Genomic DNA, 14,194 nt, shown 5'->3' with positions numbered 1-14,194 from the left:
ACTGTCCTTCCTTTGGTAAAGAAGGCTTCATGGGTTTTCCTGGCTCTGTCTAGCAAATGCTGCTCACATTGATGTCTATATTGTTTCAGTTCTTCCAGCTTCCTTTCTCTGAAGGCTTGTGTATTGTCTTTTCTGGAAGTCTTGCCTAAGGAATTTTATCAACTCTGACACTTTCCCTAGCTATCTGTGGGTTTCCTTCTGAAAGACCGTATTTGGTCAGGCTCCAGAAATTGGGATATTATTCTCGGGTTATACACATCTTTGCACATAGGTCATTTCAGCCCATAAATAGTGTTACCCTAAACCACCATTTATTTTGTCCCCAATGTGTCCCTTCAACTTCACATAGAGTTCTGATACATTTTACTCTCACTGATGATGATAAAGTTATGGTTTGCATTTTAACACTAAGTCACTCAGGTCTTTAAACATAAAATGTTTTATCCTTTTATAACAAAATTAAGATGTTGATAGGCTAGCTGCTTTGATTTGACAGGAGTTCAGAGAGGTTAAATGTTAATATTGTACCCAGCTTTTCTGAATCAAGATTGTTCTCAGTCATCTCATCATCATGAACAAAATTGTTCTGGATAAAAGAACTATCAAAACTCAACAGCTAAGAAAGCAAGCTAATAAGGAAATGGACAAAAGATTTGAACTGATAACTTCAAAGACAAAAGGATGACAAGGTCATGAAAGATCTTCAACATTGTTAGTCATTGGGAAAATATAAATTGAAGCTTCAGCCAGATACCACCATATGAACTCTATCAGAATGGCTGATAAGATTTTTCAAAACGCACAAAATCCTGATAATAATGCAGGCAAGGATGTGGAGCGACTGGAACACTCATACATTGCTGGTAGGAATGCAAAATTATATAACCCACTGTGGGAAAACAGTTGAACAATTTCTCACGAAGTTAAGCATGCACTGACTGTGTCTCAGGAGTCTCATCTATAGATGATTCTCACCTAAGAGAAGTGAAAACTTAACAGACACACACATAAAACCTGTATGCAAATGCTTATAGCTTTATTCATGATTGCTCAGTGTCCCTTACCTGGTGAGTGTATTGTGGAGTACCACTTGGCAATGGAAAGGAATAAACTTGATAGGTTGTACAATATTGATGAATCTCAAGCGTACTAAGTGAAAAGCCAGACTCAGAATTCTACATGCTGTGTGGTCCCATTATATGACAGTCTGGAAAATTATAGAGATGGAAGAAAGGTAAGACTTAAGCCTGGGGGTAGGGTTTGATTACACTCATTTTTGGGGGGTGGGAGAGGGTGGATTATTCTGTACTTTGATTGTCCTGATGGTTACATAACTATCCGTTTTATCAAAACACAGCTCTATATACCAAAAAGAGTGAACTCTACCAAATGGAAATTTAAATTTAGGGGGAAAAAAATAGCCTGGTTAGACACATCAAACTCATTGCTATTGCCTCTGATGAAGGAGGGGAAACAGGGTGGAACTTAAAGGAATTTTGGCCTTATCATTTATGTTGTCTTAACTTTAAAAAGTAAATACGACAATGTACTGTTAATTTTATATGGTGAGATTATCAGTGTTTGGTTTATTACTCTATACTTTTTAATTGGTCAAATATTGTTTAGTTGCTAAGTTGTATCCAACTTTTTTGGGGACTCCATGGGCTATATGGCCCAACAGGCTCCTCTGTCCATGGCATTTCCCAGGCAAAAATACTGGAATGGGCTGCCATTTCCATCTCCAGGAGATCTTCCCAACCCAAGGATCAAACCTGCGTCTTCTGCTTGGCAGGTGGATTCTTTAATTCTGCCACCAGGGAAGCAAAAACAAGGCAAAATATATGTTAAAAGAAAATTTTGAAAAGGCTGAGAAGTAGAAGAAAAAAAAATCACTAGTTGTTTTGAAAAACGAGTACGTTTTCTTTTTCTCTCTGTTTGGCATAGTGTAAAATGTACTCCAAGAACAACATAGCCTGTAGCTTGGACTTAAAATACCCCAAATACCCTTTCTTTCCTCTTAAATATGTAAACGTTTGCAATGATACAATGTCAGTGTTAAGGTCTGTGTTTAATAACTTGTTTTAACTTATTTCCTCTGTATTCTTTTATGGTAAATGATAAAGAATTTCCATTGATGGTGGTGATATAAAATTTCCTCTCAGATGTGTTCAATTGGGTATGCCTAGAAAAACTTTTGGAGAAGGCAATGACACCCCACTCCAGTACTCTTGCCTGGAAAATCCTATGGATGGAGGAGCCTGGTAGGCTGCAGTCCACGGGGTCGCTAAGAGTCAGACATGACTGAGCGACTTCACTTTGACTTTTCACTTTCATGCACTGGAGAAGGAAATGGCAACCCACTCCAGTATTCTTGCCTAGAGAATCCCAGGGACGGGGGAGGCTGGTGGGCTGCCGTCTATGGGGTCGCACAGAGTCAGACACGACTGAAGCGACTTAGCAGCAGCAGCAGAAAAACTTTGAAAGGAAATACAAAAAGCTGATGATACTTATTGCCTCCAGGGATTCTTTTGAGGTGGTTGGGGGAACTAGGATGAAAGGGAAAATTTCATTTTATCCTACTTTTCTGTACAAGACTCAAGTTTTGTGATCCAAAATGGAGACAAAACAACTTGATTAATAAAATTAGTAAATAAATAGTGCAGATGATAGGGAGAATATGGCAAAAACCATGACGGTCTTAAGGCAATGAATGAAGCTAAAGAAATGCTGTGCGAAAAACCTATAGGAGGCACAAGAATCTAACGTTCAGAGGAAACCCTGGGGCAAAATGGACTAGCGCTACCCTCCGCCTGAGAGGATAGTCCGCTAAGGTTAGGTGATACATTTGCGCATGCGCACCGCTTCTAGCCGACCGTCTTCAGGGTGTAATCCATCCTCCACCGGGAGCGCGCGAAAGCCGCACGTACGCCTGCGCGGGGACGCGCACGCACCCCCAGCCCCGCCCCGCCCCGCGCTGCCGGCGAATCCCGCGAGGCTCGGGTAGTCAAGGCTATCGGAGGTAATGCCCCGGAAGGCGGGGGACGCGGAAGAGGCTGAGGCCGGCGCTGAGGGGGCCAGTGCAGAGAAACCCGGCGCCGAGCGGGAGATGGAGGCCGGGCGGCTGCGGCCGGTGCTGCGTTCCGTGAACACGCGCGAGCCGTCCCAGGTCATCTTCTGCAACCGCAGCCCGCGCGTGGTGCTGCCCGTGTGGCTCAACTTCGATGGCGAGCCCCAGCCTTACCCGACGCTGCCCCCAGGCACGGGCCGCCGCATCCACAGCTACCGAGGTAGGCGGGCCGGGGTCGCCCTGTCGCGCCCGGCCGCGCCGCCCCCTTGAGCTGAGCGCAGCAAGCCGCGCTCTAGGCCTGAGATTCACGGTGACGGTGGCGCCGTCTCACCGAATCCCCGCCCCATTCGGGGGAGGCAGCTGCTGTTGTAATTTTTATTCCCATTTTACACTCGAGGAACTGAGGCCCCAAGAGAGGTTGTGACAGATTCAAGTTGACGCAACTAGTAAGTGCCAGAGTATCTTTCTGAGAATGAGTAATTTGCACTTGAAGATCAACCCCACGTGTATTCCATCCCTCACGCCCATTTGTTCAGTTTGTGATTAGGAGAATCCCACATTCTCCGGTCCGCACCGGGTCCCTGCCTTCATGGAGAAGTGTCTCTTCTGCCCATTAGAAGAGACAAATGCATAAATAGATAAGAACAAGCCAGTGTCATAATTGCTGCAGTAGGAACGGAGCACAGCATTGCACCTGCTCAGTGAAAGAGAAGGGGGTGTGCTTTCAGTTAGGGAAGCTTCCCAGAAAAGAAGGAGAATCCTGGAAGATGCATGGAATATGACCAACCCAAGAGAAGTTGAGAGCTGTAGACAGACAGAACCGCATGGCCTGACACCTGGAACCTGGGAGAGGGGAGAGGGTATGGAATGGGAGAGGAAGTCTGAAAGATGATTTTACCCCTAGGAAAATGGGGACCATTGGAGATTATTAAATGCCATGTCAGTGGCATTGCCTGATTTAATACTAAAAAGCTTCCCCAGGATGCAAGGTGATTTGGAAGGGGAAGACTACTGGTAAGAGTTAGAAAACTAAAAAAAAAAAAAAAAAAAAAGAGTTAGAAAACTTTTGTAATAACCCAGGCTGGAGATGTCTAGGCCTTACTGCCTAAGGAGGCAGTAATCTTCCCTTGGTTTTCAAAATGAAGTTAACGCTTACTAAAAATTCACTATCTTTCTCAGAGGATCTTGATGAATCTTTTTTCCATGAGGGGAGCATAGTCAGTGATGCTCTTCAAACTTTTACACCAAATTTCTTCTAATACTAAATGAGGAATGGGAATTCTTTGGGCTTCCCTGTGGTCCAGAGGGTAAAGAATCAGCCTGCAATGAGGGAGATCTGGGTTCAATCCCTGGCTTGGGGAGATCCCCTGGAGGAGGGTAGGGCAACCCACTCCAGTATTCTTACCTGAAGAATACCCATGAACAGAGGAGCCTGGCGGGCTGCACTCCATGGGGTGTCAGAGTCAGGCATGACTGAGCGACTAAGCATGCACCAGTGTTTAGGACTCAGCGGTTTCTCTGCTGGCCCTGGTTGGATCCTGGTGGGGGAACTAAGATCCTTGCAGGCCATGTAGTATCCTAGGAAAAAAAATAAATTTTTTTTTTTTTTTAATGAGGAAGAAGTCAATTCTTCCAGACATCCACATTTACTAAATGCAGTCTTATATCCGGGAAATTGTGTGACTTTTGTATTCTCTAAAATTTATCTGTGCCTGATTTAATGCAAACATTAAAGCAATTACTTACCTCCTGAATGTACTTAATGTTCCTAAATTATACACTTAAAAAATGGTTTAAAAGCCCATTTTATGTTATATATATTTTGCCACAATAAAAAAACATTACTTCTCACTTGACATTTCTTAAATTTTGCCTCCAAATCGTCAAGTAAACATATGCCCAGGATTTCATGCTGTTTTTATTCTGAAACAGCCTCCTTCCTTCCTTGAACAGAATCTTAGGCCTGGGATTTTTTGTTTCCTTCCAATTGTCCACCCCCCCTCTTTTTTTGCATAAGATATATTTATTTCTTAAATCCATTTTTTAATTTGCATGCAGTAAAATACACAGATCCTAGCACTTAATAGGTTTTGACAATACCTAGATCAAGTTATAGATTAGAATATTTCCATTATCACAGAAAGTTTTTTCTTGCCCCTTTCTACTCTTCTGATTTTTCACATCCTTGATTAGTTTCATCTCTTCATACAGAATGTACCCTTCTCTGTCTGGCTTTTTTCTCTCAGTGTGATGTTTTTGTACCTTGTTGTTTTTGAGAAGCACAGATCTGAGGAGTTGGTGACCTCTCTCCTTTTAGTTTGCACCATTGGATATGATTTGCAGTTCCAATACTTTGCTTTTGCACCAAGGTAGCAGAAAGGGCCTTCATTTTGGAACCTGGTATAGTTGCTCTTCTTTCTACTGTCTCCATTGCCTTTTGTGAGGATTCAATAGAATAACATTATTGGGAGGGCTTTGTATGGTATTCAAGCATGAGAGGCAAGTATTTCAGTCTGGGGAGATGAAGGCAGTAGATATGTGACTACTTAACCTCTGCTTGTCTTAACAGGTCACCTTTGGCTCTTCCGAGATGCTGGGACATCTGATGGGCTTCTAGTTAACCAAACTGAGCTATTTGTGCCATCTCTCAATGTTGATGGGCAGCCTATTTTTGCCAACATCACACTGCCAGGTATACCGATGTTCCATCTTACTTTTTAAAAAGATAGGCTGTTGTGCTAAGTAGAGGATAGGCGCTTGAAGGAGCTCAGTCCTTAGTGATTTTTGCCTGATGCTGGGCAAGGTATCCAACTTTTCTGTGTCCTATTCTCCACCATAAATAAAATGTAAGAAATTTACTGGTATTCTCTATCTTAAAGATGTTGTGGTGTCTCAGAAGCTCTTTGGGCTTGTCAGAAGTGGGCTATATTAAAATAACTGATTGTAGAATTATGAGTGCATTTTGTTTCTGTGGCCTTGGAATTATGCTCTGGAATCTCAAGAGAAAAAAATGTGTAGAGAGTGAGATATCATGGCTTATTTATGATTTCTGGTGTTGTATCTTTTAATGTAATTTAATCCAATCAGGCTTACTGTGCCAGTCTGGGGTTTAAAAAAAAAAAACACCTTAACAAATTGAACATTAGCTTCATAGCTTACTACTTGTTTAAAACTCAAATGATTTTTATTAGATTGAACCCTAGGAAACTGATCTTTTGGTTTAAAAAAAAACCTAAATATCTGTGGCTTCATAAGGTTCAAACTAGTATGTGTATATAGATTTTGTTTTAAGGCAGTGGATATACAGAACTGAACACTGGTAAGTTAAAATGTAGGAAATTTTGCCTTGTAGGAGACCTTTAAAGAGTAAGTTCCCCAGTGAGTTAAAAATAGGATTTGAGGAAATTGGTGACAGTCAGCTGGAATCCCCAAAAGGCTATAGGCAGAAGGAGGTTTCAATAAGGAAAGGTTGAGACCTGCCTCAGGAGGAACAGAGTAGTCAGCAGCTGGGCTGACTTCCTAATATGTGGGACCCAGTGCAAAATGAAGATGTGGGACCTTTTGTCCAAAAATCAGGAAAACTACCATTTAAAATATTTTCCCTTTCTTCTGTGTCTCTCTCACAACTTGTTACTGTGTTTTTTCTGTTTGCTACTTAATGCTATTTTTGGAAAAGTTAAAAATTTTTAATTATTAAAAAAAAAAAAGGATTTGAAGGACTTCCCTGGAGGTCTAGTGGTTAGGACTCCATGCTTCCACTGCAGAGAGCACAGGTTCGATCCCTGATCAGGGAAACTTAAGATCCTACAAGCTGTGAGGTGCGACAAAGAAAAGCAAAAACAGGATTTGAGTTCCCCCCAAATTCCAGTTATATGCTGTTTTGGGTAACTTTTGCTGTGTGACAGCTACCCGTAACCCAAAAACAGCCATTTTATTTGTTCATAATTCTGCAGGCAGGGCTGAGTTCAACTCAGGGGTTATTCTACTCTCTGATGGTCACTGGTATGGCTGCTTTCTGCTGGCAGGTTGGCTGAGGGCTGGGCCTCTCTCCCGTGTTGTCTCCGTGCCTGGCCCTTTTCCTGTGGTCTCTCTTGCTGCATAACTCAGAGCTCCTGAGGGCGTAAGAGCGATCATTGCCAGAGCTTCTTAAGGCTGAAGCCCAACAGCACAGCGTCACTTTGCCCACATTCACTTAATTAAAGCACACCATAGGCTCAGCCCAGTCTCAAGGGAAGTTCCTCCACAGGGCCATGAATACTATGAGATGTCTATTAGAGCCATCACGTTACACTCTGCCACAACCCACGTACTCACTTTTTTTGTCCAACGTGAGGTCCAGCTGTCAAAAATGTTTAACGGCCTCGGTTGGCCAAGCCTTGTGAGCGCTCAGTCCCCAGGCCTGAGTCTGCTGCTGAGAGTTGGTTTTCTGCCCTTGCAGTGTACACCCTGAAAGAGCGGTGCCTCCAAGTTGTGCGAAGCCTGGTCAAGCCTGAGGATTACAGGAGACTGGACATTGCGCGATCCCTCTACGAAGATCTGGAAGACCACCCCAATGTGCGGAAGGACCTGGTGCGGCTGACGCAGGAGCATATTGAGAACCAGCGGATGGCAGGGGAGATTGAAGATGTTTAGCTCCGAGTCACACTCCTGGGTCTCAGCTTTTGACGGTCCTGACAAGGCTTGATCTAGAGCTAGGACTGGTCACCTTTTCTCAGCTTCAAGGTGTCTCATTCTTGGAGTGAAAATGCTCCATTGCTTAAAACAAAGTTAATTGACCTCACTACAAGGCATTGTGATGTCTAAGGGCAAATATCACAAAATGTAATAATTATGCCTGCCTCTTATAGAAATGTTTATCAAGGAAAAGTAGTTGCATCTTTGCTTCCTAGTGAGTGAGGAAAGTTTCTGTGTAAGGACTTTTGTGGAAGTAATTACAGCGAAAATTGTCGCTTATTCTTGAGTTGTAAGGAAGCAGTGGCGCCTGCTTTTCATTGTTGTGTTGTGGTTGGTGATGTGCCGGCCTCCCGCTCTGAGAGACAGAATGTCCTTGGGGCAGGGGAAAATCTGTCTGCTCTTTGAGACCCTAGTGCCTCGCACATTATGAGCCTTCCATCTGTGTTAGTTGAATGAACAAACCAGTGGGTCCTTTGGTAGAAAGGTTTTGTTTTAGAGGTTTTGACCCCTTTTTTTTTTGAGGGGGAGTGATAGTGGGGACCTTAAAGTATATATAGTAAACAGATATTTAAAAGGGAATCATTTTTATAGAAAGCAATTTTTTTATAATTTTCTAAATTTTGACTTTTCTTAGTCCATTGTTGTCACAGGGCTGTTTTACTTCTGTTTCTAAGCCAGGATTAGCTTTCTACAGTTCTTGTGGTGATAGCTTTTTGAAACTTGCTATCGGCACAGGAGATAGGAGAAAGTAGCCATTACCTTGTTTAATCATAGTATTAAAGAGCTACTCCTGTACTATAAATAGGTTTTTGCCAAGTGTGGGTATTTCTGTTTCTTTTTGTAAATCTGTGACATTTCTGTTTAATTCAGCAGTTTTTCATCAGGCAGGGTCTGGTGACACTTTGCACCTGGCTAGAGGAGAAGACGAAGAAGCCCTCTAGCCTCTGGAATGTTACAGCTAACACACTGTGGATTTAGAGAATAGCCTGGAATGTTTTATAGTTTTGTACATGCCCAGATCCTTTCCTATAGGCTGGACTTAAATTCATTAATTTGAATTCAGTACTTCTATCAGGCATCCTTTTTTGGTAGCTAATCGTTTAAAAAAAAAAAAAGGATCCCCCTCAGTAGAGAAAATTTTGGCAGAAACAGAAAAATAAAAGGAAGAAAAGATCCAGGTACATACATTGCTTAAATACAACCACTAACTTAACATTTTGAACTTTCAGCCTTTTCTTGGCTTGGTTTTACATAGTTGAGATCATACTGAATATACAGTTTTATATTCTACTTTCTCATTTAACTTTATAACTTAAAATATTTTTCCATGGTGTTATAAGCACTTCATACTCATGAGTGCAGCCTTCCTTTTATAAATAATGTGGGACTATTTCTTGCCATCCTTATTAAATCCTTCTGCTAACCTTTGAGCACATTTCCTGTGCTCTGATATCAGAGTGAAGTGAATGAATCAAATGCCTTACAGTTTTTCCACCTAATCATATTCTCCTCTTTCAACATTCAACAAATAAGGGGCTTTTGTTTTTTAATCTGTTGTGTTATTCATTCAGTGACACACCTCTAATTTTTTATCTAATTGTTGTTGTTGTTGAATTGTTGGGTAGAGAAGAAAATATGCTGGTATAGAAGGCAGCCATATGATTTCAAAAGTAGGATAGTATGAGAGATTTAAGGAAGTCTGTTGGTGCTGGATTAGTTCAATGTTGGTTTTATTATTTTTTTAACCTGCCGTTGTGTCAAAATGTTCCTGTTAAAACTTGCAGCTTGAGTACTGTTTTTGTGTTGTCCAAAGAAAATCGAAAACCTGTAGCATGTATGTACTCATTTGAAATCTTATGAATGTATTAAATGTATTGCTCTTGAGAGATTGTGATCTTACCTGTTTTCAGTTTTTTTTTTTTTTTTTTAAAAGCTTCTTTTGGATACAGTAAGTGGTGCTGAGTAAAGGAAATAGGTAAGATGTCATTTGCCAAGTTCTTCTGTCTTGGAGAGGTGTGAAGACTTTAATGGCCTTGGGGAGAGGAAACACAAGGAACCTGGTTCTCTGTCCCTTTTCTTTCCAACCCTGGATTTTGCTTAGAACTTTGATTCTTTTAGCTTTTCTTTTCTTGTAAAGATGAAATATCACTAAAAATTTTAAGCACTACAGAAAAGGATGAAGAAGAAAAGCATTCACATTGGGAACAAAGGCTTTTTCTTTTTTTTTTTCATGAAAATAGAACCAGCCTTAACAAACACCTCCCTAAAGAAGATACACAGATAGCAACCAAGCATATGAAAGGATGCTCCAGGAACTTGCCTGGTGGTCCAGTGCTTAAGACTCCATGCATGCAATGCAAGCGGCGTGAATTTGATCCCTGGTCAGGTAACTAAGATCCCACATTCCAAGTGGGGTGACCAGAAAAAGTATTTAAAAAAAGATGGTCCACGTAGTACGTCATCAGAGAATTGCAAATTAAACAGCAATGAGATACTACTACACACCTATTAGAATGTTCCCCCACACACAAAACAAGGCTCACATCCAGAACACAGACCATACCAAATGCTGGTGAGAATGTAGAACAACAGGAACTCTGATTCACTGCGAATGGGAACGCCAAATCATATGGCCACTTTGGAAGACAGTTTGGTGGCTTCCTACAAAATTAAATGCTTATCATATATCCAGTAATTATGCTCCTTATGTATTGACTCAAAGGAGTTGAAAACGTACGTCCAAAAACTTGCACATGGATGTTTATGGCAGTTTTGTTCATAATTGCTAAAATCTGGAAACAAGCAAGGTGTCCTTCGGTAGGTGAATAGATGCATATATGATATATCCAAATAAGGAATATTGTTCAGCACTAAGATGAAGGGAGCTGTCCACCAAGAAAAGACAGATAAAACTTAAATGCTTATTACTAAGTGAAAGAAGATAGCTTGAAAAGGTCACATACTTTATGATTCCAAGTCTACAACATTCTGGAAAAGGCAGAATTGGATTAAAAAGGGATTGGAGGGACTTCCCTGGTGGCCTAGTGGTTAAAACTGCACACTTCCAATGCAGGGGTCATGGTTTTGATCCCTGGATGGTGAACTAAGATCCTATGTGCAGTTGGCATGGCCAAAAATAAATAACTTTTTTTTTAATTTACAGGGCAGAGAGGATTGGAGGAGGTGGAGGGATGAATAGACCACAGAGAATTTTTTGAGGTAGTAAATTTATTCTGTATGATATTATAATAGTGGATACATATTATTATACATCTGTCCAAACCCACAGAATGTGCAATGCGGAGTGAATCCTAAGGTGAACTGTAGACTTGGGGTAATAATGATGTGTCAGTGCAGGTCCATCAATTGTAACAAATATACCACTCTATGGGGGATGTTGATAATGGGAGAGACTGTGTGGGAACAGGAGGTATATAGGAAATCCTGTACCTTCCTCTTAATTATGCTGTGAACCTGAAACTGCTTTAGAAAATAGTCTATTTTTTTTAAAAGTGGTTAATATCTCACTAGGACTTACCGTATATTGAGAGGATAAAAAGAAAGCAGGGTGCCCAGCTCACTAAGGACATGAAATAAATACCCGTGTTTTAGAGTCCTAAAATAGGAACACCAGCATGAACTTTTCAGCTATTTCATGTTAGGTTTCTGTATCCTGTTCTTAGCACCTCAGCCCCACTCTATACTAGTCACTGGGCTGCCTGTTACCCCTTCACCATTTCCCCTTTCTGTCAGCTAAGCTCCCTGCCTCAACAGAACATTTTCCTGGAGACTTCTCCCGTTACCACACATACCCAGTAACCCATAGGCAGATCACACCAGTTGACTCCTGGTGGTGTACATTCTGTGAGTTTGGATGAATTTCTAATGACATCTATTCACTTTTATAATACCAGACAGAATAGATTGACAAATATGCTTGTGATGTTAACCGAAAGTGTTGGGCAATAGCACCGGACACTTAAATGAGAGAGAAGCCTGCAAAACTTGTTTCAGAATTTGGAACATGAAACCTCAGGAAAGTACAAGTCAACATACAAATAAATAGCAATATGCTCTCTCCCTATTCAGGTAGAAAACACAAAAGATTGTTTTGTTCCAGTTGGGAAGAGTTGAGTCCTTGATAACTGGACTGGACCCACAAATGTTAACAACAGACCTAAGATTTCTGAAAGACTCGGAGGAAATCATTTTAGCAAATTATTTTATCTTTAGATAAATTGAAGAATTAACTGGGTGAAGGATAGCCTAGCAGCAGTTTGCTAGGGAGGACATAAGACAACATTCTTCACCTGAAGGAGCAGGGTATTTCCAACTTGGAAATACTAAGAACTTGTGCTTCAGTTATCCAGTGCTCAGAAACAATCAGATGGAAACTAGAGTAGGTCTGGATTCTAGCAGGTCTGGATTACCGTTGTCCTGTAGCAAATGCAGAGGGAAGGGAATTTGGGGAAGGGTCTACTATGTCCTTGGGGCATCAGTTTTCCAAAAATTGGTTTATGGTTTTCCTTGATAAACTTTAGGACTCCCCTACCCTTCCTGTAGATGAGAAAGCAGACACCGCTGGAACAGTGTCCGATACTGGAAATAAATGTACATTAATAGGAGATGGGCCAAATCATGTATGGTGCTCCTAAATAAACCATTAGAAAGGAAAAGGTAGATTCTTATGTATGGACATGAAGAACTGTTCATTATTAGTTGAAAAACGTAGAAAATGTGTTTTTAAAATTTTTATGTTAAAAAGTTAATTTTATAGAGGTCTAAAGATACATGCAAGTATATACACCAAACTATTAATAATGGTTGTCCTTCCAGGATGAGATATGGGAAGGTGTTCATTTCTCTGTCTCTGTCTCTCTGACAGGAAAAAAAAAAAATATATATATATATATATATATATATACTGCTACTGCTAAGTCACTTCAGTCGTGTCCGACTCTGTGCAACCCCATAGACGGCAGCCCACCAGGGTCCCTCGTCCTTGGGATTCTCCAGGCAAGAACACTGGAGTGGGTTGCCATTTCCTTCTCCAATGCATGAAAGTGAAAAGTGAAAGTGAATTCGCTCAGTCGTGTCCGATTCTGTGCGACCCCATGGACTGCAGCCCACCAGGCTCCGCCGTAGATGGGATTTTCCAGACAATAATACTGGAGTGGGGTGCCATTGCCTTCTCCGATATATATATATAAGGCTCTGCCTGAACTCCTGGTACACAGCTCCTAAAACCATTGAATTCAAATTCCTAAGTGATAAGATCACTAGGAGCATCTTTTATTCTAATGAGAGGACTCTGGGCTGGCTCTTGTATGACTCCTGGAAGAAAGCAAGGAATTTTCAGCCCTAGCCACCCTTCTCCAGCCTAGGACACAGTATCTAACAGATCTAATTCCATATTTCTCTTCATCTGGATGTTCATCTGTATTCTTTATCATATCCTTTAATAAAGTGGTTCGTGTATTTCCATAAGTTCTTTGGGCAATTAGGAAATTAATTGAACTTAAGGAGGGGTCCTGGGGACCTCTGATTTGTAGCCATGTTGGACAGAAATAATGAATAACCTGAGGATATATAATGAGTAGTACAACTACTTGGATGGCATCTGAAGCGGGTGGGGACAGTTTCATGGAACTGAGCCCTTAACCTCTGGGATCTGACACTATCTCCTGGTAGATAGTGTTAGAATTGAGTTAAATTGTAGAACACCCAGCTGGTGTCCTAGACGATTGCTTGTTGTGGGGAAACTACCCCCTCTCCATCATTTGGTGACTAGAAGTGTCCCAAGTGAAGTGTTGTGTGTAATAGTGTTATTGAAAGCAACTTGGGTCCACTTGCCGCACGCAATAAAGCCAACCTACTTACACTGAGTTGTGGAGAAGGAAACTCCTTTGTTTATTTGCAGGGCACCAAACAAGGAGTCCGGGCAGCTAGTGCTCAGAAAACCTGAACTTCCTGAAGCCTTTCAGGAAAAGATTTTTGTTTTTTTTTGAAACCTTTTATTTTATGTAAGAGTATGCTGCTGCTTCTGCTGCTAAGTCGCTTCAGTCATGTCTGACTCTTAGCGACCTCATGGACTGCAGCCTTCCAGACTCCTCCATCCATGGGATATTCCAGGCAAGAGTACTGGAGTGGGGTGCCATTGCCTTCTCCCATGTAAGAGTATAATTGATTACAATGTTGTTAGTTTCAGGTATACAGCACAGTGATGCAGTTATGCCTATACATGTATCTATTCATTTTCAAATGGAGAAAGGTTTTCAAGATAGGGTGAGGAAGTGAGGGTTGTGGGGTGTGTGATCCAGTCCTGATATTCTTCTGATTGGTTGGTAATGAGATAATGAGGAATTAACATCATCAGTCTTCTAATTCTAACTGGCCTGGGGTCTACATGCTTGTGGGCAGCATATGGTTCACTTCTTCCATCTGGTGGGGGTT

The 14,194-nt window shown here is 41.4% G+C and overlaps 1 protein-coding gene across 1 annotated transcript; it reads left to right on the top strand.

Annotated features, from left to right (window-relative positions):
* The first annotated feature begins 3,012 nt into the window (after positions 1 to 3,012).
* Positions 3,013 to 9,625, top strand: VHL (von Hippel-Lindau tumor suppressor). The gene is made up of 3 exons (XM_027958083.2): positions 3,013 to 3,287; positions 5,637 to 5,759; positions 7,506 to 9,625. Exons 1-3 carry the CDS (start codon positions 3,023 to 3,025, stop codon positions 7,697 to 7,699), a joined length of 582 nt encoding a protein of 193 aa, XP_027813884.1. The 5' UTR covers positions 3,013 to 3,022; the 3' UTR covers positions 7,700 to 9,625.
* Positions 9,626 to 14,194: the final 4,569 nt, after the last annotated feature.

The sequence above is a fragment of the Ovis aries genome, chromosome 19, assembly GCF_016772045.2.
Source record: "Ovis aries strain OAR_USU_Benz2616 breed Rambouillet chromosome 19, ARS-UI_Ramb_v3.0, whole genome shotgun sequence".
Classification (NCBI taxonomy): Eukaryota; Metazoa; Chordata; class Mammalia; order Artiodactyla; family Bovidae; genus Ovis; species Ovis aries.
Note: the sequence above shows the minus strand (reverse complement) of the source record. Positions and strands in the feature narration are given on the sequence as shown.

Excerpts from the sequence above, each read along its gene's own strand:
- VHL (XM_027958083.2), top strand. The coding sequence starts at position 3,023 with ATGCCCCGGAAGGCGGGGGACGCGGAAGAGGCTGAGGCCGGCGCTGAG. Across the intron at positions 3,288-5,636 it reads CCGCATCCACAGCTACCGAG|GTCACCTTTGGCTCTTCCGA; the intron begins GTAGGCGGGCCG and ends TTGTCTTAACAG. Across the intron at positions 5,760-7,505 it reads TGCCAACATCACACTGCCAG|TGTACACCCTGAAAGAGCGG; the intron begins GTATACCGATGT and ends CTGCCCTTGCAG.